The sequence below is a fragment of the Zeus faber genome (genome assembly GCF_960531495.2).
Source record: "Zeus faber genome assembly, chromosome: 6".
Lineage (NCBI taxonomy): Eukaryota > Metazoa > Chordata > Actinopteri > Zeiformes > Zeidae > Zeus > Zeus faber.
The window spans coordinates 2,753,921-2,781,403 of NC_137201.1; the positions used below are offsets into that span (position 1 = coordinate 2,753,921).

The following is a 27,483-nucleotide window of genomic DNA, read 5'->3' on the forward strand; positions in this document are numbered from 1 at the left end:
TTTTTCCTTTTGAGGGAAATTAACTCATGTAGAACCAGTGTATATAATTATTCAGCTTGTTTTTTTTAAATGTTTCTTCAACTGTCTTACTTCATGATGTACTTCATTACTTTCTTAGGTGAAGTAAGTAACGTCTTACAGTGAACTGCAGACTTTTGATGCGGTCCACTTTTAAAGGAGAAATCCTTGTTTTCCCATTCTTTCAAATTTCATGTTTTTTTCTTCTATTTTTAAGAAATCTTGTCATGTAAATGTCTAAATTAAATGTTTTTATGTAAATGTATTTTTCTTTCTATATTGTTTTTCAGTGTTGGGTTATTTCTTCCTCTTAAAAGCCCAACCAGAATGCTATTTGTTTCATATGTATTGTTGTGTGCCAAGAGGAACTCACTTGGCCTTGAGTGTGGTTAATGAAGAAAGGTAACAATTTCCTTTTAATCTGTCAGAGTGGCGAGCAGTCCCGAGCCAAAGGCGTTAACTGTGTTTGTTCACATGTCATTGCCCATCACTCCCTCTTGACAAAACAAACCAAAGCCTTTGCTCGGCTAACTGTATCCCGAATGTAACACTTTCCCACCTGTTTGTTCTCACTAAATCCTGCATTGCATTGGGCCTAATTACTCCACTCCAATGACCCTATCCCGTTTATTTACATACTGTATGACACCGTATTTTTAAGAGGTAATATGTGCAGCGTTTTGAGATTTTCCGTCGTCCATCAGGTGACGACACCAATGACATTGACACAAGTTGAGGTAGTCAGTATGTTGTGTCACCTCCGGGGAGTTTCAAGGTGAAGAATGAATATGCTGGGCATACAGCAAATTCCCGATACATGCTTGCTTTTGTGTTGTTTGTTGCACTCGAGAAACTTCAAATTGATTTTCACATTTGTAAACCAAAACATATACAAATGTGTGCATTCAAGACATGTTTAGGGTTGCACTTAAGCACTATTACTTTTTGCAACACCAAATCGCAAAGAGCATTAAGGGTGCCTGCAGACAATCAAGTAATCCATTGAGGTAATAAACACTGATTGACCGGCCTGTAAGTCAGTTTGCAGCAGGTATCGAATGCAGGGGCAGGTGGTTGATAAATGGAAGTTATAAAGGTTGATTCAATGCTTTGAGCCAATTGGACGTTGAAGAAATGGCTGGCTTTGTTGACTACCAGCAGAAACTGCCATGGCCTAAAGGTTAGGCCATGGCAAACATTGTAAACATTGTACTGCTGCAATCTCGAGTGCATCTAATAACCACCACAGTACCCTCTCAGCCAGTAAAACCAAACAAAAAGTGTCATTATGTAGTTTTATTGCTAGCGGCCTCAATATCAATGCATGTTTATAGGAAGGAATGATCTAATTTGGAAGAAGTGTATGTTTTGTTACAACAATATATGAGTCACATATGGCGTTGACCATATATACAGAAATCTTGCCAAATAATTACCAGATTTGATATTCCATGGTCGTTGGCACAGGTAATTACGACATAACTAATGCATTTATGGAACAATCAGTGTCAATCCAATCCAATCAGTGTTTTATAAGCGGGTAGCGAGAAGCAGCTTTAAATAAATTCTTCGCAGTCCTTCATTTGTTGAATGCCAGTGGGGGGAAGTGGGGTCAGTTAACTGAGAAAGAAAATGTCCGCATTCAGTCAAAATAAAAAAGTGGAATTGACCAGCTTTGTTGGTAAAATATTTGTTGCACAATTTGCTAATACTTATGGTAATTTGGCACGCCCACGTTTACTTTCAAAGCTGTGATTACCAGGAAAGAAGGAGACTTCAAGGAAGTCTGATGCGTGCACCCACACAAGAAAAGCTTCAAAATCAACTACAGGAAGTCTAGGAAGACCTAGAGTCTAACAATTATAGAATAGAGCTATGTCATGACCTTATTATTAAACAAAACAATAACTTGACCTTCTGGTGTTTTGCTCACTGACTTAGAACAGATGTGAACCCACAAGCACGACACTAAATAGATCAGGTAAGAAGTCAAAGTCCACAATGTTTATTCCAGAAAACAGGCAGGGGCCAGGCTGGTCCGGATGGTCTCGGTGGAAGTCCTGGATGATAGATGGGTACAGGAGGGCTCATGCAGGGACCCACGACCTCTCCTCAAGTCTGTATCCGTCCTAATCCACCAGACACAGGAGACCCCTCCCCCTTGCCGAGGTCTCAGTAGGCGTCTGACCGTTTAAGCGGGAGACCCATGGATGATCCGGGGGGGGGGGTCTGGATGAGGACTGAAGTGGACTCTCCTTAAGCAGCTTGATTCAAGAGCTGTGGAATATGGGATGGATGTGGAGAGACCATGGAAGACGCAGGCCAACACCTGCTGGGTTGATTTCCTTGGATATAGGGAATGGCACTACCATGCATGGGGCCAGCTTTCTGGACTCAATCTGGATGGGTAAGTCCCGTATAGAAAACCAGACCTTTCCCAGAGTGTAGGCGCAATGACGGTTGGCTGTTCTCTAATAACTTTCAGAGGTGCGGAGTAGTGTGGCACGGGCCAGCCGCCAGGTACTTTGACACCGCCGGATGAAGGGTTGAACAGATGGAACTCTGGCCTTGCATTCCTGCTCGGGAAACAGAAGCGGCTGATAACCCCGGGCAAGGTGTTATAGGCATATTCTATCCATAACAGTTGTCCTGACCATGACTTAGGATTCCATGACTCTAATATCTCTGGTTCATCCTCTCCGTTTGGCCATTGGACTAGGGATGGAAACCCAAACTGACTGTGGCCCCCAAAAGACTGCAAAACTCAGTCCAGAAAGGAGAAGTGAATTGAGGCCCCCTATCAGAGACAATATCTCTAGAGAGGCCGTGCTACATTTGATTTAACATGGCTTTGGCCCCCTCTCTGGCTATGGGCAATTTAAGGCAGTGGAATAAAGTCAGCAGCATTGGAGAATCTATCTAACACAGTGAGGATAGTAGTGTTACCTTCCTAGCCCAGTGATGAAGTCAGGAGAGATGTAGGACCACGGACAGTAGGGGATGGGCAGAGGCTGGAGGAGACCAGCTGGGGCTTGACAGGAATTCTAGTTCTGTGAGCCTACAACTCCCGACATGTGGCCAAAAACTCCAGAAATGTTGTTGGAGAAGGGAGAGAGTCCTGGTACTCAAGAATGGCAAGCTTACCGGGAGGAGTGTCGCCACGGCAGAACCTGAAAGCATACATCAGCTGGCACAAAAAGGTTATCAGGGCAAGTGCTGGGAGATGGGTGGTTAGAAAGAGAGTCCTTTACCTTCTGCTCCACCTCCCAGGTAACCACACCGACTATGCAAGATCGGGGCAGAATCTCCTCTGGCTGTGAAGGATGACCCTCAGCTTGGCAGAAAGAGCGAGAAAGGGCGTCAGGTTTGGTGTTCTTTGATCCCGGGCGGTATGAAGGTGAAAAATCGAATCAATTAAAAAGCAACAACCACCTGGCCTGTCTGGGACTCAGCTGCGTGGCTGGCCGGATGTATTAGAGGTTCTTGTGGTCAGTCCAGACAATAAACTGTTGCTCCACTTCCTCCAAACAGTGCTTCCAATCCTCCCACACCATCTTGACTGTCAACAGCTCCCGGTTCCCAATGTCATAGCTGTGCTCTGCAGGTGATAACTTGCGAGAGAAGAAGGCACAGGGGTTAAACTTTATGATTGACAGCAGTTTTCAGGGAGAAAACTATGCCGAAATCAGTGGCATCCACCTCTACGATAAACTGACAGGAGGGGTCAGGCAGGTTGAGAATGACTAAGGAGGTGAACCATTTTTCTGCACTAAACCTTTCCACATCAATGATATCTGTGTTGTTTATCGCATGAAGCGAAAGCATTGTGGGTATCTGCACTGTTCATTTTGTAATATCAATTAGAATGTGTCAAATCTCAAATCATGTTTGGGAGGTGACTTAAATGACTAAGAACAAATTGGGATCCTGAGGCCAGGAACAGTCGAACCCATTGCTGCTGCAGCCTTATTGGTGAGACACCACTGGTGGCTGATGTGACGTCAAGTGCGAGGTGTATGACCCGCCGTTTCCATGGGGCAGTCTGGCGTGTAAACCGGGGAATAAAGACAGATTCTCCGTGAAGGGGGGGGGGGGGTTTCCAGGGGCCTGGGGACACAGTGGGGACAGTTAATCTGCGTGAACTGTGGACCGTTAATCTACCCTGGCAACCTCCAGGAAACAGCCAGTCCCGACCACCGCAATCACGCGATCTCTCTGTTCGGTTGTCACCCCGCTACCTCAACACTCTCGTGGCTCTCCCTCTGTCCTTTGGATTGCTGACAACAAAGCTGCCCACATCGCCAACCTCCTCCCCCCATCCGCTATGAATATGAAGTATATCATATGCGGTGGTTTGGACTAAGACTGGACTGAGCTTTTGGGTGTTTGGGTGATATGGGTGATTGCAGAATTGCAATACAATATACTATCTTCTTCTTTTTACTCCAGCTGCTCCCATTAGGGGTTGCCACAGCGAATCATGGGCCTCCAATACCTTCTGTTTTGCGCATCTTCCTCCCTTACACCAATCGCCACCATGTCCTCCCTCACCACATCCATAAACCCTCTCTTTGGCCTTCCTCTTTTCCTCTTGCCTGGCAGCTCCATTCTCAGCATCCTTCTCCCAATGTAACTCTCATCTCTCCTACACACGTGTCCAAACCATCTCAATCTGGCCGTTCTAAACCGTACAACATAGCTGGTCTCACTACCGTCCTGTAGACCTTCCCCTTCACTCTTGCTGGAACCTTTCTGTCACAGATCACTCCGGACACTGTTCTCCACCCACTCCACCCTGCCTGTACTCTCTGTTCTTCACCACTCTCCTGCACTCTCTGCTGCTTTGGATGGTCGACCCCAAGTATTTGAACTTATCAGCCTTCTCCCCCTCCACTCATTCTCAGCATTCTCAGCTTTTCTCTGCCCTCCCACCCATTCAGGCACATGCATTCTGTCTTTCTCCTGCTGACTTTCATTCCTCTTCTCTCTAATGCATGCCTCCACTTCCCCAGGCTCTCCTCAACCTGCTCCATACTCTCACAATAGATCACAATGTCATCTGCGAACATCATAGTCCACGGAGACTCCTGCCTGAGTTCATCTGTTAACATGTCCATCACTTTGCAAACAAGAAAGGGCTGAGAGCGGATCCTTGATGCAATCCCACCTCCACTTTGAATGCCTTCGTCACACCTACTGAACACCTTACTACTGTCTGACTGCCCTCGTACATATCCTGTACCACTCTTACATACTTCTCTGCCACCCCGATTTCCTCATGTAATATCAAACTTCCTTTCTACGTAACCGTTCATTCCCACCTATTGCCTGCCTTACTTCTTCCCTAAATTGCATGCAACACTCCTCCTTTTTCAACTTTTCAACCACCATTTCATCTTTGGCTCTTCTTTCACTCTCTTCCTCTTCTTGGCCATCCTACAGACCATCTGATGCTGCCTAGCAACACACTCCCCTACCACCACTTTGCAGTCACTAATCTGTTTCAGATTGCACCTCCTGCATAAGATGTAGTCCATCTTTGTGCACCTTCCTCCACTCTTGAATGTCACCCTGTGTTCCTCCCTCTTCTTGAAATATGTATTCACAACAGCCAATTCCATCCTTTTGGCGAAATCCACCACCATCTGTCCTTCCACATTCCTCTCCTTGACACCATACCTACCCATCACCTTCTCGTCACCTATGTCTCTGATCCCTTCGCCAACATGCCCATTGAGATGTGCTCCAACGACCACTCTCTCTCCCTTGGGGATGCTCTCCACCACTACATCCAACTCACTAAAGAATTCTTCTTTCTCTTCCATCTCACACCCAACTTGGTGAGCATATGCACTGACCACATTCATTATCACCCCATCAATTTATAGCTTCATGCTCATCACTCTGTCCGACACTCTCATCACCTCCAAAACACTCGACATATTCTTCTTTCAAGACTATCCCAAACCCTATTTCTCACTCCACTCCATGGTAGAACAGTTTGTACCCAGCTCTGATACTCCTGGCCTTACTCCCCTTCCACCTGGTCTCTTGTACACATAGTACATCTACCTTCCTTCTCTCCATCATGTCAGCCAGATCTCTCTTTACCGTTCATAGTGCCAATGTTCAAAGTTCCTTCTCTCAACTCTACTCTCCTACCCTTCTTTCCCTCCTGCTGTCTCCGGTCACTCCTTCCCCCTCTTTTTCTTCTTCGGTCGACAGTAGCACAATTTCAAATGGCACCCTGTTGGGTAACAGCACCAGTGGCGGTCGTTGTTAACCCGGGCCTCGACCGTTCCGTTATGGAAATAATAATGTGTCTGCATGTTTGATTTGGCATGGTTTTTACGCTGGATACCCTTCCTGACGCAACCCTCTCTATTGATCCAGGCTTGGGTTCGGCACTGATGACACTCTGGCTTGTGCACCCCCATTGGCAATAGAATATATTATAAATCATTCAAATCATTATAATATAATTATAATTATAAATATTATCATTATTATTATTATTATTGTTATTATTATTATTATTATTATTAGTAGTAGTAGTAGTAGTAGTAGTAGTAGTAGTAGTAGTAGTAGTAGCACTAGTAGTAGTAGTAGTAGTAGTATAATAATAATAATAATAATAATAATAATAATTATTATTATTATTATTAGTAGAATAGTAGTAGTAGTAGTAGTAGAAGTAGCACTAGTAGTAGTAGTAGTAGTATAATAATAATAATAATAATAATTATTATTATTATTATTAGTAGTAGAATAGTAGTAGTAGTAGTAGTAGAAGTAGTAGTAGCACTAGTAGTAGTAGTAGTAGTATAATAATAATAATAATAATTATTATTATTATTATTAGTAGTAGAATAGTAGTAGTAGTAGTAGTAGAAGTAGTAGTAGTAGTAGTAGTATTAGTAATAGTATTATTATTAGTAGTAGTATTATCATCAATAATAAAAATTATAATAACAACAATATTTGATAATATAAAATTACTTTATCATAATTACCTCAGGTTAATAATATGTTGTATGTATATATAATTATATATATATTGCAATATACATAATGTTATATAAAATTATATCACTGATTATTATTGCTATTGTTGTTATTATTGTCATTATTGTTATGATTATGATAATTATTATTGTTATTATTATTATATAACTTTATTGATAATATTCAAGGTTCTTTATGGAGAACATTGAATTGATCAAACATAATAATAAAAACAGAACAGGTACAAGGAATACACAATATGGAGCTAAAGTAAATAAACAGTAAATCAGAAACTTTAATCAAAAATGTACAGTATATGTGAGTATTTGACAATGTCTACTCATATTCACAATCCTATTTTAAATGTAACTATGACAGTATTTCAAGAATGATACCCGATGAGAAAAGTCTTTACTATTTACATCTTAAAAAATAACCCAAAAAATGAACAAGCAAACTTGATTTTTGATCGAGCCTCATCCCTCCCTGTGTCTTCTCTAAATCCTTCTCTTCGCGTCTTTCTCTTTCTATCGCTCACCCCCACACTCTCTTATTTGCAGCATCTCTCCCTCTCTCTCTGACATTACTTAACCTCTCCGTCGGGAGGGATGTGTGTGTGTCAAACTCTGGCAGGTTGACAAGGCGTATCAACCCCTTGCCAGCCGTTTTACCCTTCCCTACTTTATCCTTTCCTCTCTCTCTCTCTCTCTCTCTCTCTCTTTCTCTATATTCCAATATTCTAATGCGATGCTGCGAGGGTGACTTCTTCGTCGTCTTGTTATCCTTCCTCTTGGTAATTTTTCTCATGATTTTGCAGAATTTCAATATTTATTATTTCCTCTGTATAATACTTTGTGTATTTTGGGGGGGGCTGTCATTCTCTCTCTCTCTCTCTCTCTCTCTGTCAATCTCAGCTACAGTGGTGTTTCATTCCCCCCCTCCTCTCCTCTTTCTCTTCACCTCTCTCCTGTTCTCTCCTCTGTGCTCTCTTGCTCTCTTCTCCTCGTCTCTCCTCCTTTTGTCCCCTCACCTTCCTGCTTGCCCTATTCTCCCCTCTCCTCTCCTCTTCCCTCCCTTTGTCCCTTTCTCCCTTCTCACTCTTCCCTCCTCTCCTCTCCAGTTCTCTCATGACCTCTTCCATACTCCATTACTGTGGCCATGCAGGGACACCATCCGTCAGCCAAAGTACCAGCAGGTTAATGTGTCGAGTGCATTTCAAGTCCTAACACACACACACACACACACACACACACACACACACACACACACACACACACACACACACACACACACACACACACACACACACACACACATCAACACTGTCCCAAAGTCACTTCCAGAGAGCTGGGTGCACTCAGGCGCCATTTTGGTGACACTCCAGTAAGTTTGTGGCTAATAAGACAAAGCCTCCTCTTTCTTGAAATGGGGCGTCTTCTATATCTATACCTAAGTTATGTCATAAAATTGACATTTGCATTTCATAGAGAGATTAGATTTATACATTAATTACAAACAGCATCAGTGTGAGTTAAACATTATGATGGACGATCCAACTTTTTTCTCTAATGCCCTGTTCAGACTACATGATATTTGCTCCGATCTGGGTGTCCCAGACAAATTTCCGAGATTCAGGACAAAATACTCCACCTCTTGTTACCCCCACCTAAATTTGAAGCTAGCTGCGACAAAGATTGTGTAGTTTGAAAGAACATCGGGAGCTCAGCATGAAAGCAGCAGCCACCGAGCCAACGAGGGCACAACAGGAAACCAGGGGGAGGAGTAATATAGAAGTGCATATGGAATGCATGCAATGTATATTAAAATAAAGAAATATTAGGTATTTTCGTTGGACTTCACTATTTAGGACTTTAAAAAAATTTACCTCCAACTCACTGCAGGATTAATCCATGGAGTCCACGTCTCAACACCCACTCCTCCAGATTTACTTTGTCTTTTTTCCCCCCTTTGTCACCACAAAATAAACGAGTACACACAACTACAACAGCAAACCTTTCTTCATTATAAAGCTCCATTCATTTTTTTTTGTTTACTTTTGGCAATGTCACATGGAAAAATAGCCAAATGTCACCAACTATCACATGTGTTTGCGTGAGACAGTGGCTGTCCATTAGTGTGAACACTCTCATCTGGGAAGCATCGTGTAGTTTGAATCCTGTAGTACGTCCGTAAGGCAAAAAGCGGCGATCGGACAGTTTTTATGACAGCACGTCCTACCCTACGCCGTTGGTTCAGTCCTATTTAGTATTTCAGATTATTACTGTTAAAAAAGATTGACAAGGTGCTCCCCCTCAACGCTGACCATGCCTCTGTCACCATCTCTGCTCTCTCTCTCTCTCTCTCTCACTCTCTCTCTATCTCCCCCTCTCTCCCCCTCCTTATCCTTGTTCACTTGTCAGCTGTGAAGGTTGACTGTGTCAGCTGTACAGTATATTACAGAACCGGTGGGGGGGGGGTATGTTGCTCGTCAGGGGAATACCGCTCCCTGCACCGCTGCTCCTCAGTTAGCGTGCCGACATGCAGCATGGGACTTTACCGTTCCGCCGGGGGAAGTTAACTTAGCAGTGGAGATGCATGGTACAAGATTACTATGTGAAGAAAAATAGATTAGTGAAGTACTCTGTCTGAGGTGCAATGGCAAAGTTCAAATGACAGCACTGGTAAAAAAAAAAGATAAATGTAGTTATAAACCGCATGTCTGTCTTCCGCCGGTAGTCCCCAGCCGGCAACGCAACACAACATGTTGTTCACATTGTTGTTATGTCTGACCTGGGCGCCCATTTTGTGATCTTTTTTTTTCTGTCACAATGTTAACTCAGTTTCTGTAGAGCTCTATGCTGGAGTGTCTGGCTGTACAGAGTATATGTAAATGGAAGATGCGGCAGCAGCTGCTTAGAAAGCACATGCTGGTAACGGCTGCAGTATGCTAAACCAAAGTGTATCTGGGCAATGAATGCTTGTGTGTGTGTCTGTGTGTAAAATGAAATGGAGCCTTTAACAATCAAGAAGCAAAGGTACAAAATATAATAACAATTGAAGGTATAGTAAGTAGTATATTATTCACCCATTTTGTAAATTGCTTATGATATAGCGGCGGGGATTCCCAAACATTGTTGATCAATGCCAGAATTTGTCAATCCATTGTTACCTCGCTGGCAGCTGACATTTGAAGCTCTTAAAAATGGCAGCCTGGCCTGGACTCTCTGTTTTAAGAGAAAAGCTCCCTCACCCCTACGCTGTCAATCTCTGCTTAACCAAACTGGTTGTTCCTCTATGTTTGCACATGGAGGAACATGGAGCAACCAAACGACCGCCGTTGCAAGATCCTGCTGCTACTGGCAATGTTCGGGCTTCTATGGCTTCTTTTAACCGTCTCAATTTTTCACTAATTGTTGAACATTGTGACTGATTGCGCTTTGACTTCGGCACAAAGAAACATCAGAATACCCAACCTTACGATCATCTACAGTGTACGGTAAATGTAATGGAAATCGATGCATTAAAAAAATTATAGAAAATATTTGAATGCTCTGCAACTTTAATTTTAACATGTCTACGAGTCCTGTCAGACACATTAAGGCAAGCCATAAAGTTTCCATTTCCATGCATTAGAATGTAGACAGTATGCAATTTAGTCTCCACATTCAAATCCTCCACTCTTGACCCTGATAATGTGCCTTTTTGTCTACTTAAAATAAAAAAATTGAATGTGTGTGTGTGTCTGGTAACTAGGCCTACAGCCTATGGCAACCACCCCTCCCCCCTCAAACACAGCTTCCTCCCCTGAAATAATTAGTCTTGACCACCTCCTCCCAGCGGCTGCTCTATTCTTCTAACCGCCCCCCCCTCACTCATCTGGTCTTTTCTTTTTATTTTCTCAGATGATACATTCGACCTGTACCAAAAAACCCATTCGCTGTACAGGACTCTGAGTCCCTACCCCAATATCCATCCAACAATCTCATTCTCTTCTCATCTTCCGCCTGAAACCCACCCTAGGCGCCTGCACTTAACTCCATCGCACCGTTGTCTCCGCCTGGCTGCATTCATTTACCATGTTATGCAGTTGCAGGACGCTTTTCGATTACCTCATGCGGTTGTGTATATATAAGCCTCGGAAATAAAGCTAAAGGCCTGGTTTTAATTAGAAATCATTGCTGAGTGCAAATACATTTGTCGGAATTCACTAATCACATTTTGGCATTGTTTTCTTTCTTTTAATGTATTCATAAATGACTGTGCAAACTCGTAATGGCAATAACCTTTGGGAAGATCCAGATTTATTATTTCCCAATCAAAGTAATTATTTCCCGTGTTGACTATCACAGAGTTTCTAGCCATGCATCTGTGGTAAATACAATAGACTAATGTGACACGTAACGCTAAATGATGTTGGATGTCTGCATTGGATCTCTCTCACCTGCCCTGATCCTATTTGTAAAAACACATCAGACTGATTTCCTGAACTAATATCAGTAAATCCTTGTATGACTTTGCCTGTATTTGCACTACAACACAGCGTGACCAATTCAAAATAACCTACTGCCTATATTGCAAGTGAGCATTTTATATACAATAAATGAATATTCTTACAGACCCAAGGTTTGATTTTCCTGCATCCTAGCCATGACAACAGGGAACACACAACATGAAATACACTCTTCCACCCTATGGGGAGTACATAAGTTATCTTATGATTTGTGCCACTTGTGATGGCTCACTTGTGCGTGTGCTGACTAACTCATGAATGAATCACTTTCTGACAGGCTGTTTGACTGATTTATCTGCAGCATAACTGACAGACTGGTTGGCCGGTTAATTGTCTGGTTATCAAGGTAATTGGTTGACTCACTGAACGGCTAAATGTGAATGACTTAATTACAGACAGATTGATTCACTGGCTGAGATAATGACAAATTAAGCAGATTTTTGGATGACTGGTTGGATAGCTAATTATTTCGCAGCATGAATATTTTGGTGGAATTTGGCGACAGATTGGCTGACAGGCAAACACACCCAAACAGGTTGCCAACTTCTTACCGACTGGCAAACTGGAAGACTGGCAAACAACATTGCTGTTGACAAACTATTATGGAAAAGGGCCAAAATACTCGATTAAGAATAATTCCAAATCATCTATTCCCAACATTTCACTGCAATTGATCCTGCTGAAACCATCAGCAATTGAAACCATCGACCGATCTTCTGTAATGGATTAGTATCTGTTAAAGTAGTAAGAAGGAAGGATGTGTTAAAGATTGTAAACAACAATGTGCATAGAACTAAAGAACTACTGTCTTTTTCATGAAAGATTGAGCAAATGACTCAAGATTCTTAAGCGTTGAGTCCCGTATAGATTCTGACCTTGCTTTGCATCCTCTGCTTGTTTTGATCAGGTTAAATAGACTGCCGCGTCCTGTAGTGGTCAAACAATCACACATGGACATCTAACTCGAACTATCGCTCAACCTCGTCCTCTGTGTGTCCCTGTGCAGGTCCTGTGGCAGTCATCAGTGGGGAGGAGGACTCAGCCAGCCCCCTGCACCACGTCAACCACGGGATCATTAGTCCTTGCACCCTGGACGCCGGGCCGGACGCTGTTGTTATCGGCATGACCAGGATACCGGTGATAGAGAACCCACAATACTTCAGGCATGGACACAACTGCAATAAGCCCACTACATGTAAGTGCAAATTTTAAAATTTTTTATTTTATTTTGAGGAAGATAATTCAAGATAGCAAAGCAGCTCTGTAATAAATCCTTCTCGCTCTAGGAGTCTGAGATTTTGCCCGTACATGAAATGACAAACTAGTTGCAGATTTCTGTCATGCAATTCTGCGCTGTTCAGACAAATCATTTGGCAGCTGCTTCTGTCATAACAAACAAAATGCACACACACGCGCATGCACGCACGCACACACGCACGCATGCACGCACACACACACACACACACACACACACACACACACACTGTTAAGACCCCGCCGAACAGGAGACAGACCAAGATTGAGGTTTAAACAAATGATGCTTTATTTCACCAAATTAAACCAAATCAGATGCATTAAAGGGTTAACTAGATATTTAAAGCAAGGGGTGTGGACGTCAGTAGTGTCAGTGGTATAAGGTGTGGATGAGTGTAAGATGTATGTGCATGTTATAAAGTGTAGAAAAGAAATTAAAGCAACGTAACCAAACCAGAATGGGTTCCTGTAGGGAGGAGCAGAGAGAGTGGTTATGCTGCACATATATAACCTTGGGATCCACCTGCAAAGTAAACAGAGGGATAGGTGAATCACACAGCAACACCAAGAGGACAGCAGGGGTCATCACCACACACACACACACACACACACACACACACACACACACACACACACACACACACACACACACACACACACATTCGGACACTGGAGATAGATGTTCTAATTTGGTGACAGTCATAGTCAGGACAAAATTAATAAAGCTTGTGACAAAGAGGGCCAAGAGACAATGGGACATTAGCTGGCGCAATTACTGGGATTAACTACATATTGTAGCATAACACCTCAACTTTAATATTTAATCATTTATACTTAATAATTAATAATCAATAATTAGTAATTGTCTCGTCAGGGAAACACTCCCATGTTGATTTAGTTGGGAGAAACTAATCGGTTTAATTTGAGGAAATCAATCATTAAGTGTAATTAATCAGTCTAAGAAGGAGTTAAAGTTTTTTTTCGTTTCTGTACTCAATGCTTAAGGAATACCAGCAGACAGACTTCTTTCCAATGAATAGATTTATTTTACCATGCTAATCTGCATGAATAAATGAAATAATAGTTCACATTAAAAAAATGAAAATGATAAATTAAATGCTCAGGGAAATGAAATGATAAAGAAAATAAATGATCAAGGAAATAAACAATGAATGCTGGATTTAACAATGGTGATACACTTTAACTCACAAACAATAGTGAGGTAGAAAGTTATGTGACTCTTATTGAAAATAAAGAAACGAGAAACGCTAAGGGGGTATTTGACTTGTTTAAAGAGGAAATCAATTAAATTTGACACGTCAAGCCGTCACATTATTAAGCAGAATCGGAAGCCTGGGGATCGCTGAGGCTCCCCAGAGCTTACGTGGGCCGAGTGGCGTTCGTAGGGAGTTGCTGCTGCTCGTCTCGTCCACCGATGATTTTCCACTTTGGTGTAGGATGCTCTGGGGGCGGTGGTCTCACTGTCACGGAGTCGGTCCGGGAGAACTATTTAAACTATCCGATGACTGCCGGGTTGAATGGCGATGATTCTGGGTGATGTGCTGGTTGCTTTAGTGTCAAATCAAATTAATCTTATACATTTACTTAACCAGTTAGGGTTGAATGTATCGTGGATCGGTTGAAAACCAAAGAAAATACAATTATGTAATGTTGCAAAACGATAAGTGATAAAAACAAAGAAAGAATATAAGAAAATTCTCCAGCTGGGTGGCTGTAGCAGGCTTGTTTAGTGAAACAAAGACTTAAAGAAATCTTAAAGTAAAATAAAATAAACGTTTTAAACTTGAGTGAGGAACCAGCCCTAAAGATACCTGGTTGAAGGCTCCTTATTAACATTAGGCTGAGGCTGAAGAGTTGATGTATCTTCCTTCCTTAAAATGGCAGCGGAGGTGAAGCTTGAGTGCCTCCTTATTTTTCAAAATGGCTTATTATTCCTAAATAGGGAATTCGATTTCTTTACATGCAAAAAGCCACATATCCTCACACAACACTATGTTCAAACCAATTAATGATTCCACAACATAAACTCTTGTGACAATGTTCACATACAAAAAAAAAAAAAAAAAAAAGAAATGGTTCAAGCAGCAGTCGTTTTTCACAGCAATTATTATGGTAACATAACTACGTTACAACATAACATGACTGATTGACTAATAAGACGATTCCTAATTACGAACTATAACAACAACATTTCAAAGCTCTTAAAAAAAGGCATAAAATCATGATCTTTAATCCGAGTTTATCACGCACAATGGAATATTGTAATCTTGGTGGTGTGGATCATTCATCATAAAAACATCTGCAGAAATCATGTAACTTAGATTATTGACGAATTTGACATTGGTTCACATTGATCTTTACTTACTGCAGGCTTAACACAAAGGAACGATTGCAGATGCAAATTATTCAGGTGGGTCTTACCCTTCCAGACCTGTCTTGGAGACCGGCTCTCCATGGAGCTTGATCGAAGGGGGACAAAAGAGTTTATAGGTGAAGTGAGGAAAAGAGGGGAAAAGGGGGAGCTGTCTGTTGACCTGGCCAAGACAACAAAACAGAGTTAAACGGTTATTCTTTCTGTCTTTGTTCCGTCACAAATGGGCATCCTTATTGTCTGAGAATGTAGAAAGGTGTTACAGCGCCTGTGATCTGGGGGGGCGCTCCTACCCCCTCCTGTGAGTCTCTGGGGGAGAAAGTTTATCAAACGTGATCCTGCTGTGTTCCACTACAACATTCATAGACTTAACTCCACTGATTCATGTGGTGCAGAAGCAATGTCATCCATCTATCTATCTATCTATCTATCTATCTTGCTATGAGTTTCATAGCCATGATAGCAGACAGTATCGTTCCCATGGTAAAGTTAGGATATATCCTCACCAGAAACCGTGGCTCAATAAATCCATCTGCGGCGCCCTGAATGCTCGCACGGCCGCTGTCTTGAATCCGGCAACATGGACAATTTCAAAGTGGCCTCCTATAAACTCCAGCCAGCTTGAATGACTACCATTCAGTAGCCCTCACCTCGGTGGTCATGAAGTGCTTCGAGAGGCTGATTAAGGATTACATCTGTGCCTCCCTCCCCCGCATCACTGACCCGCTGCAGTTTGCATACCGGCTGAACATATCGACGGACGATGCGGTCTCCCAGGTACTGCAAACCAAGCTCACACACCCAGAGATTGCTATGTGAGATTGCTCTTATTGACTACACTTCAGCTTTCAACACCATAGTCCCCACCAGACTAGCTGTTAAACTGCTGGAGCTAGGACTGAACACTCTGCTTTGTGTCTGGATCCGGCACTTCCTCACAGCTCGGCCCCAGGTGGTTAGGGTGGGGGGGCACACATCCAGCTCCCTCACCCTGAACACAGCCCCCTACTGTACTCCCTGTACACACATGACTGTGTGGCCAGGTTCAGCTCCAACACCATCATCAAGTTTGCTGACGACACCGTCATGGTGGGCCTGATTACCGATGATGACGAGAAGGCCACCACGAGGAGGTGGCTGACCTGTCACTCTGGTGTCAGGACAAAAGCCTCCTCCTGAACGTCAGCAAAACTAAGGAGCTGATTGTGGACTTTAGAAGAGGATTACAACCGAGGACACACACGCCCTTGATCATTAATGGGACTTCTGTTGACAGGGTGAGCAGCTTCAAGTACCTGGCAGTCCACATCATGGAGGACTTAACGTGGATTACACATACAGACACTCTGGTGAGAAACGCAAGGCAGCGTCTTTACCACCTCAGGCAGTTCAAGATATTCAGAGTCTCAGGATCCTTAAGTCCTTCTACTCTGGAGCAGTGCAGAGCATCCTAACAGGCAACGTCACTGCCTGGTTTGGGAACTGTACTGCTCAAGACAGACAGGCCCTGCAGAGGGTGGTGCATTTACCCTAATGTACCACTGGAACTACCCTCCTATCGCTGCAGGACTTATACACCAGGAGGAGCATGAAGTATCCTCACCACCCCAATAACGGACTGTTCCAGCTGCTGTGGTAAGGCAAGCGCCTCCACAGTTACGCAGTGAAGACAGCGACTGAGACAGAGTTTCTTCCTGCAAGCTATGAGGACTGAAAATGCTGAACTCACCAGGGTCTCCAATGAGACACACATATAGGCCCCACTGCCTTACTGTACCATATGTTGCATACTGTACTGCATACTGTATCACTGTACTGGGTTACAACATACAGTGCTGTATTGCTGATCTGTTCAGTGTTACTGTATTGCTGTGCCATATAGTTGTATACTGTACTGTATATCCCCACACACACTACCTCACTTTATTCACATGCCACTTTACTGCATATATCTGTATATACCATTATAGTCTATTCCTTTTATTTCTATTTTGTATAATACCTTTTTCTTACTCTTATTTTATTCTATTTACTAATTGAATTGTGTTTTAGGAATCAGTTTGTTTATTTAGTTCGTTAATTAGTTAGTTATTGTACTTGTATTGGTTACTGACCAGTTAGCTACTTATTTTGAATAATCTCCGGGTGCATTGCAATGTTATTTCACTACATATATATATGCTTGTATGTATATGTAAGTGACAAATAAACATCTTGAGTCATAAGCAATGTATGAACACAACAACAACAACAAATCCACACCAGAAGCAAGAAATTTCACTTCTCTGTGAAAACGTAGTTTGCGTGTTGTTATGGGTTATGAGAAGACGATGGCAGTAGCTCAATTATATTGTGAACCTGGCAGCTGAGCAGGGTGCTCCATGAAAACACCAATTCCCAGAATGCAAATCACTGGGAAGACCTCGCCAATTGTATACTGGGAATTGCTGTCCCCCTGGTCATTTGTGTTTTCATGTGTGCGGTCTGAAAAGTGCCACTTTCTCAAAACTATCATTGTCATAAAACAATAAAGGCAGGAAAAAGAAATTTTTAGAAGTTACAAAATAGAGTGGTCATGCTAGTAAAGTGAGCACAAGCTAAGAATGGGAAAAAAACAACAACTTCAAATTAAAGCATTAACTTGAATTATGCATTTTCCAATATTTTGTATTTTTTATTATTGATTCAAATATTATTTTGGGAAAGAAATTCAACATTATCTCATTGAAGGAGACCAGCACTATCCAAATGTAACCATTTCAAGCACTAAATGTGTATTTTGTGCTGCAAAAGTCTGGAAATGCTCCTAAAACTTTAGGAGTTTAGTTTCCAAAACCTTAATCTAGTTTCCAAAATGTTTGATTGATTCCCACAAGTGTTTTGAATTGAATTCCCTTCTTTTGAAACTCTGATTCTACACTTTCATATAATGTGAAAAAAACAAAAAACCCATTGTTCACAATGTCTTCAAATATCTCACTAGGGGAAAAACTGGCAATAAACTAGAGGTGTAGAGGAGTTGAAGTCTTTCTTTGTGTCTTTTTAAACAAAACTGCAGACTTTTGATCCTCACCACTCACAGCAAATCAACTGTTTACATCTTATAGGCATATTAAATCTCATGCTTGCTGCAAGCCAAGCCGACAATGACTTCATTAGGCACTAGAGAATGAAAAACCTCTGTGCTTTTTAATGCAAAGGAACAGCCATTTTAACAGCGTCAAAGTGCTCACATATTTTCTTAACAAAAAAACAGACCATTGTGCCAACAAGCTGTGGCAGTCCCCCCCCCCACCCCACACACACACGTCCATCCGTACGTGCGTCAGTGCACATTAGCCAGTTGACCTTCAGCACTTCCTGTCTTCATTAGCAGTGTGTATATGTGTTCCCGAAATGCCAACAGAATACCATGTAGACGGGGGGGACAGACACCTACATATCCTTAAATCAATAGTCCATGCTCAGAAATAGGTGCATTGGTGGTCCAGTGGGGACATTGCAATCTCTATTATGTAAATCTTTCCACAGACACAGTGGCATACATATTTTTGTTGTCGTATCTGAATTAATTATTTTGTACCATTGTATTGTACCTATGACTCTAGCTATATTAACCAAGCTTGTTCTATCTATCTATCTATCTATCTATCTATCTATCTATCTATCTATCTATCCATCTATCCATCTATCTATCTATCTATCTATCTATCTATCTATCTATCTATCTATCTGTCTGTCTGTCTGTCTGTCTGTCTGTCTGTCTGTCTGTCTGTCTGTCTGTCTGTCTGTCTATCTATCTATCTATCTATCTATCTATCTATCTATCTATCTATCTATCTATCTATCTATCTATCCATCTATCCATCTATCCATCTATCTATCTATCTATCTATCTATCTATCTATCTATCTATCTATCTATCTATCTATCTATCTATCTATCTATCTATCTATCTATCTATCTATCTGTCTGTCTGTCTGTCTGTCTGTCTGTCTGTCTATCTATCTATCAAGCGATTTATCCCATTTAGGAACAGTTAGCATTCATCAGCTGTTTTGCTGAATCCCACATTAGCTTTTACTCCACTTTTTCATCCAGAAGACAAAACGCCCACTCTTTCTTTTCTTACACCTCTCTCTCCTCCTCTCTTTGTCTCTCTCTCTCGATTGAGCACAGACACTATTCTGCCACTCCAGCATTGCAAATGGCCTCTTGCCTTTTTACAGCCACATAAATCTCAGCCAATCCTTTGGGAGACAATACACACACACATGTCCACACAAGCAGAAATAAGCTTACTGAGTTGTGTATCTTCATACTCACTTGAATACACACACACACACACACACACACACACACACACACACACACACACACACGCACCCGACGCAGACAGACAGACACACACACACAAACATACATTCACATACAGTACAACAGGGATGTGGTGTAAATCATACAGACACACACGCATACACAAACACATACTCACTCCCAAATAAAAGCGTTGCACATGGTGATACTGATCCATCACTGGAGTCACCTTGTGTGGCTATCACAACCAGATTTTTTATTGTGTGTGTCTATGCAGTCTTTGTATGTGTGTGTGTGTGTGTGTGTGTGTGTGTATGAGAGAGAGAGAGAGAGAGAGAGAGAGAGAGAGAGAGAGAGAGAGAGAATTCAATGCAGTCTGCCTGCCTCGGATGCTCTCTCTCTCTCGCGCTCTAAGCCTCTCTCATCTACAAAAACCTTGTGAAACGATCTTGATGCCATTCCTGCACCCAACCTTACCCCCCTCCATTTTATTTTATTTTTCTAAAAGTACCTTACAGTGATTTCCAGGGTTCTCACTCGTTCACTTTCATGGTATAAATAAAGATTTATGAACTTCCCCCCAGAGCGTATGAAATACCCATATCGAGGCGACATGACAGAGGGCCACCTGTCCAACATAGCAGCTTGTACCTCAACCGTTTTCCAATACACTGATGATATGCTTAACGACAGGTTTTAGCAACGTCGAGCAATCTAGTGACAATTTCCCTTGAGAGATTCAGTGAATGCACTTTTCAATCAGGACAATGTCATGAACGGAAAAACTTGATGACAGTCATTTGGTTTCATTCCTTTTTGATGGTGTGGTTTTGGACGACTAGTTGATAATAAAGGTTTTACTGTCATTTTTACTTTAGCTATCAAATTGCATATGTGTTTGTTGATTACCTTTAATAACATTGGATATTCATTTTGTTTTCTCGCTTTGCAAATAATAATAATAGCTGGCACAGAGAGTAAAAACAATTTTACTGATGAATACAGACTTGTACCTTTGACCTTTTTCTTTAATTAACCATGATTCTTTCAACGCAATTACTAATTGGAAATACTAAACACTTATTTGGCGTACTAGTGCAAATGCTGGAAATGCTTGGTAACAATGTCCATGGGAAAAAGGAATGGCAACATAACTCCGCCTGCTTCTCCACTCTTGTGTGATGCACCTATCTAATGCTGACATTTGACAATGACTTGTTATATTCCGACATAGCAAACAATGGGCGAATGACGTGGCGGTTTGATCAGAATTCATCTCACGTCTCGGGTGCTCATTCTTGAAACCTTGAAGAGGTTGAAATTGACTTTTGAAAATTGTATTGAGTTGAAAATGTACTTTTTGTATTAGAATGACTTTTTTGCAGATACACCTCAGTCCAGGGAAAATATTGTTATTCAGCGATACATATCAACAAGAATGAATTTCACAAGGAGCTGACATCAGGGTTGATGTATCTTACAATGAAGAAAACGAAGGTCACATCAGCTTAAAACCAGGCTGTGGGTCTCGAAAACGTTACGTCGCGTCACGTTACGACATCAACGCATCCTCAGCGGGATTTCCTGACCGTGTCTGGAACTTTAACATCCATTACTCTAAAATGGAGAAAATTACACTTTTTTCACCCCTCCGAACAGCTTTCACATGTTTCAATAAGCTATACGGTCACAGCGACGCTATACGAGTCCCAGAGCTCATTACCGTGCAGCTAATTGCGACCTAATGGCGGAACGGTCAACTCACTTCGTTAACGCTTGCGGGGGCGAACTGTCCAGCTAACTTCACCTCTCCGACTTGTGTGTCGTACCTGCCCCTACACCCTTTTATTACCGTTATATTTATCTGTGCGTGTTCGCATTGTGTGTGTGTGTGTGTGTGTGTGTACGCGGCAGAAATATTGAAATCTTCTAAGATTAGAAAATGTATTTGCGAAAAGGCTCGACTTTCCGAGCCTGAATGGAACGGCAAAGCCAGATAGACCTTGAAACACTCTGAGGGCGGAATAGTTTGCGGTCACAGAACAAAGTCGTTCTTTTGTTTTTTGTTTTTTCGTTTTTGATTTTCCAGTATTTGACATGCGCTGTTGGAATGAATCTTTCAATTTGGATCTTTTCCAACCTCTTCCTCCTTCGCTTCTATTCTATTTGAGAGATGAGGCACCGCATTAGTCATTTATGCTGCAATGAATAAATAAACATAATGAATATTTGCCTCCCCTCAAAATCATCGTGACAAGCCGAACAAGTAAGACCAAGGTGGGCGGTACATGCATAAACTTGAATTTGCTGAAAGTAACTTGTACTTGAGCAACTACTTGACCCAATAGATTCTTACTCTTAGTCAAGGTTTTAATTTTTAAGCAATGAGCAATGATGCATTTGGATCATTGCTCTAATTATAGATAATAGAGTAATAATAGAATATTATCTGTGAGCGCGCCACCAACTTCAGCAATTAGATGCTTTTTTGATGACTGTATTAGTTCATATTAATGCTCATGCTTGTCTTGCTATACATAGTGCCAAGCATGGTAATGAAGTGCTGAATTATCAGTACATGTGCCTTGATCGATAGTTTGTGACCTGTCAATCATTGACCTCTCTGATGACTGTACATGGATGTGTTGTTGTGTATGTGAAGATTTTCCTGAGCGGGTCACGGCTGTTGCCAGTGGGCCGGTATCAAACAGAGGCGCCCTTCCTCTACTTGAAGTTTTATTCTTTCTCGATGGCCCACTCCTTTCCCTCTCTTGTCTAAAGGTGTATTGTAGTCTCCTAGTTTTGTCTCAGTACAAGATTGACTTGACCTTCTACCCTGTACCCCAAAATGAGGAGGGGCTGCTCAATAGCGTCATATCTAGCAATTCAATCGGGATTTCCATTCCCTGGTTTTCTCCATTATGGACACTGGGTAGGGGCTGCTCGCCATTCAAATTTGTCTGCTTTTAAAGGGCCCTTTTCCGCAGTCTAGGGGCTTGAAATGCATTTCCTTGAAACCATAAACTTGGTGTTACTCCATAGCTGCGTCCAAAATGGCATTCTGGCATACTATTTAGTACGCCAAATTAGTGTGTGGAGATTTTTAGTACAGGTACTCCTCACTCAACAACGAGTTCCGTTCATTGGACCAGGTTGTTAAGTGAATTGGTCGATGAGAGAGGACCCGTGTTATTTCACTCAAAGGGGGCGTGGCCATTGAGAACGCTAGTGTAATGAATACTGACAGACTGCGGGAACGAGACTGAGATTGAGAACGGTGATGAGATGGGATGTATACAGTGTATATAGTGTATAAAGTATATCTAGTGTATATAGTATATATAGTGTATGTAGCATATAAAGGGTGATGAGATGACATGCTTGACGCTGAGACGCTGCGCACGCAGCTCGCACACCGTGGTATCGTACACAGAGCACAACACTGACTGGTCAGCTGGTCTTAAGTCTGAACGCTCGTTAAACAGGTAGGTCGTTAAGTGAGGAGTACCTGTAAAAATCATCGAATGCTGTCATAGAATGCAAAATGTATATTCTTTAGTCCTGGAGTCCTAGAGTCACTATCTGATTCTCATTCTCCCTCAGATGAGTTAGCGTTCACTTTTGAGAGACAGAAGCAGGGAAAATCATTTTTCACAAATTAACCATGACCAAAGATAAAGTTCACTTATAACAGTTACAGCATCAGCGTGGATGTTTAACATTTTTTATTTATCTGTTGATTAAATGACCGTCCTTTATACATTACATATGAATACATGAATTAATATAGAATCAAAAAGCACGCAAATGTCCTAAGTTGATCAGCCATGTGCAGGCCGAAGCCAGAACAAAGCACAAAATGGAGTAAGTTAGTGCAGGTCAGTGACTGGTTGTTAAAGGGAGGATTGGAGCAGCCTGGCGAGGCACCTCATTATTAGCAGAATCAGTTCCCTTATGTAGTCTGTAGTCCCTGAGAGCCTGTGATCTAGTGTCTCTGAAGGCCAGTGGGCAAGAGACAGATCGAAAGAGTGAGAGAGAGAGATAACGGGTGAAGCCAGGCGTTTAAGCCGGTGGTAGAATTTATGGAGCTCATTTGGCATTGAAGGGGTCTAGTCGGAGCCTGGGAAGCTAGTTCTCACATGGGAGTGTGTGTGTGTGTGTGTGTGTGTGTGTGTGTGTGGTGTGTGTGTGTGTGTGTGTGTGTGTGTGTGTTTGTGTGTGTGTGTGTGTGTGTGTGTGTGTGTGTGTAAGCAGTAGGGGTGTCATGATTCTCCAGATCCACAATTTGATTTTACCTTAAAATATAAATTCTTTAAAGTCACGATTTGATTAGATTTTTGATTTTAACATATGTATATTTTTTCAGCACTGACAGCTATGGCATGGTTATGCCTCTTTCACACATAGTTCCTGGGAAACTACTGGGATACCTGTCTGGCACCGTGAGTGAGTTTCACTATTCACACATGGAGCTACATTCTGGAAAAATTACATCTTGCACCTTTTCACACATGCAATGCCGGAATAGATGGGGACGGTCCAGCAGAAGTCACCAGGGGTGGTCCCGGTCCGCAACCCCCGCGCTGGAGAGCAACAGACGGAGCAGCAGTGAATGCAACTCATTTACTCGTCCTGAAATAAATAAATGAGGCAACAGATAAATACATAAATACATTTTATTATAAACGTGCCAGCTGAGGTGGGGGGGGGGGGGATCTTTCATTCTGATTCACAGAATCTTTCATTACTACATTTACCGTCATTTTTTTATTTTATTTTGAACATTTTCATTAGACTAAAACAGTAACGTTTTCAAGAGGCCATTACAAAAAAATATATTTTTTTGATTTTACTGTCGTCACGGAGAACTCGGAGACAGTTGGTTGTTTAGTCCGCACATTTTAATCTCATAGTAATAGTCATAATAGTGCCCCCCTCCCAGAAATCCGCTGGTAGGAGCATGCAGTGTGCGTTGAATGCGGTGCAGCAGACCCCTCTGCGGAGCCAACCACAGCTCATCCAACTCTGAAGCAAATTTCATGAAAGTCCGGTTTGGAGCCGGGAGAGCTGCAGTCGACTCTGCGGAGGGGCCCGCACCCCCAGCACACACTGCATTTGTCTGCCGGCAGATCTAACCGCCCCAATATGACGACCATGTGGGACAATATTAGCCACAGAAATGCGCAAACCTGCTTATGATTTTGAAGTTCAAAACTGAACGCTCATTTTCATTGATTTCTGATTTTGCATCGGAATCGTGCCATTCCTAGTTAGCACTGGCTATCTATCTTTCCAGCACGACATTGTATTGAACTTTTGAAAGACCTCAACGTTCCTCGCTGTTGCTTTCAGCTTCCGTCATTGGAGAGGGCTAGTATTTTGGCAGGAGATAATCATCATGTGTTTTAAAAGTAGGTTTAGGATAACGCAAGTATGTAACGTGAAGTACAAAAAGTGATTAGGTAGTTTATTATAGAATACACCAAGCAGTCACAACAAAGGATATGTTCTCATGGCTTTAACTAGAACTAAAAGTTAGTTCAACACGAATCCAGCACTGACACGTTACACCCTCTCCATTCTGATAAATAGGGAGGTTCTGTCATGTGTTCACTCCATCTGCCTCTCTCTCTCTCTCTCTCTCTCTCTAGGCACTATGCTCCACTACCTACTGTACTGTATGTAGCATACTGTACCGCATACTGTATCACTGTTCAGGGTTGTTCGTGATGCCGTATTGCTGCGCCGTACTGTTGTATACTGTGCTGTATTGTCCCAAACACTACCTCACACTATTCACATTCACATGCCACTTTAATTCACATGCCACTTTAAATGCACATATCTGTATATACATAGGCATATTCCTTCTATCTATTCCATTTTATTTCAATTTATTTTTTATTGTATTTTATTCTATATATTTTTATCTTATTCTATAAGTATTCCACTTACTGTATTACGTTTTAGGAGTCAGTTAGTCGGTCTATTAGAAAGGAATTTTCTACTTTTTATTTTATTTTATTTTTGTACTTTTTCCTAGGACTTATTGTGTGCTATCACCGGGTGCGTTGCATTACATTTCACTGCATATATGTATGGAAGTATGTATATGTATGTGACAAATAAAAAATCTTGAATCTTGAATCTTGAATCTCTCTCTCTCTCTCTTTCTCTCTCGCTCTCTCTCTATCTGTCACCCTCCACTGCTCCTGTGCTATATGGCTCATCGCTGATTCAGTTTATTGTCATGTCTGCCTGCAGGCTGCATGTGCTGTGTGTGTCTTTGTGTGTGCGTGTGGTAAGGGTCTTTATGGATGTATCTGTACTTGTGTTTGAAGCTCCAACTAGCTGGGTTAGGGTTGGGCTTGGTGATAGCTGGTTGGTAGCTGATACATGTGCCTGAGGAGGAGTGTGTACAATAGGGGGAATACATCACATTTGGGTCTGTGTGTTTCCCGAATCCACCACCCATCCATCCATCATCATACTCACTGAGACCTTTCATGAAGAGAAATAACTAAATTATATATTTTCAAATTACACAAGTATTGCAATCTTGCAGGTGTGGTGAAATCTGGAAGTCAAAGGAAAGGAAACCCCACCCCTCAAAGGGTAGCAACCTAGGGTGCTTGGGTAGCTAGGGTACCGACCTGGTGTTTTGACTTTGACAACCAATCTTTTGATTAATTTGCCTTTAACTGGCTCGCTTCGTGGATGATACAAAGATGGGAGCAATTTTGGGATGCAAATGTCTCTGTGAGGGCAATGAAGACCATGACTTGACCGGCGGAGAAATGTTAGCGATTGGCAAGTGTGACCTGGCTCTGTGTATTTATGTCACTTGGCCTGTATGTCAATTTCCGTCGAGCTGCCTTATTCTAAGGATACACTAAAACACTTAAAAAAGACTATCAACAGACAGCATCGTACATTTAAGGACTTTATTTTCTCATTCCAGTAGTGCACAGACTATCTAGCAAGATGGTGATCACAAGAATTCACCCATCTTGGGATTCCAGCCCATACTATAGGAGACAAGACTTCAAATGATGAACGCAGATTAAGTGTATAAGATATGTGTATGTATAAGATAATAAATGCTCTTGACGACCCTCAAGGAAAGAGAATTTATCATGATTCTCTTAAGGTCTTGAAAGTCCTTTAAAAGGCCTGCAACTAGGATGAGGAAATGTTTCATTGTTATATCAAGCGTCATTGGAATTGTGTCGCTTGTACTTGAGTCCTGCCTTGACTAATAATTTCACAGTAGTTTGTGTAACTCATACTTACCGGTGCCTAATGCAGGCTCTCTGTTATTCTGCTTCATTTAACACGTAAAAGATCAGGGTCCTGTATTATTGGATGGCAACTCCTTCAATTTGCGTAAATTTGACTGGCAACTATTTTTATGCCTTCATAAAGTGTTTAATGAAGAGTCAATACTTGCCCTGTTCTGCTGTGTTTTGTAGCAGATGGTAACATTGGAACGTCAGAACATTTACCAATTTCATTTTCTTCCATCTCTGCTAGTTTGTATTTAACCTTATCTCATATGGATGAAACTGACCATTTGTAAGTGTTTGGATAGATTAAAAAGTTCCTAGCCATCAGAATTTAAGCAATTTGTATAAGTTCTAGTTTTTTTTTTTACTACTCTAGCTCATTTTAGCCAACTTTTTAACCAATGTTGACATGGAGATTGATTCACACATGGAGATTAATTTTGCTCATCTTATTCTATGTCTACATTATGATTATGATGATAACAGATTATTCCATTTTTCCAGCCCTGGTTGGAGCTGAGAGTTTCTTTCGAACTTGGCAGTCCCTCAGACTCATGCAGTTCCAGCAGCGTCAGTGTAACAAATAACAGAAGATATTATGAGCTGTATACAGTATAATTGCACACAAAAATATACTTGTGTGTGAATATTCACGTTACCTCTTGGACAATATATATAGAGAGACATACAGACAGAAGCCA

General features: G+C 41.7%; 1 protein-coding gene across 1 annotated transcript in view; it reads left to right on the top strand.

Moving 5' to 3' along the window:
- ntrk3a (neurotrophic tyrosine kinase, receptor, type 3a) overlaps positions 1–27,483 on the top strand; it is a gene marked incomplete at both ends in the record, with an annotated part of 251,997 nt that overhangs the window by 193,932 nt on the left and 30,582 nt on the right. Inside the window, one exon of the mRNA XM_080002340.1 lies at positions 12,540–12,728. Within this exon, the coding sequence (XP_079858466.1) occupies positions 12,540–12,728 (189 nt within the window). The remainder of the gene's footprint in view (positions 1–12,539; positions 12,729–27,483) is intronic.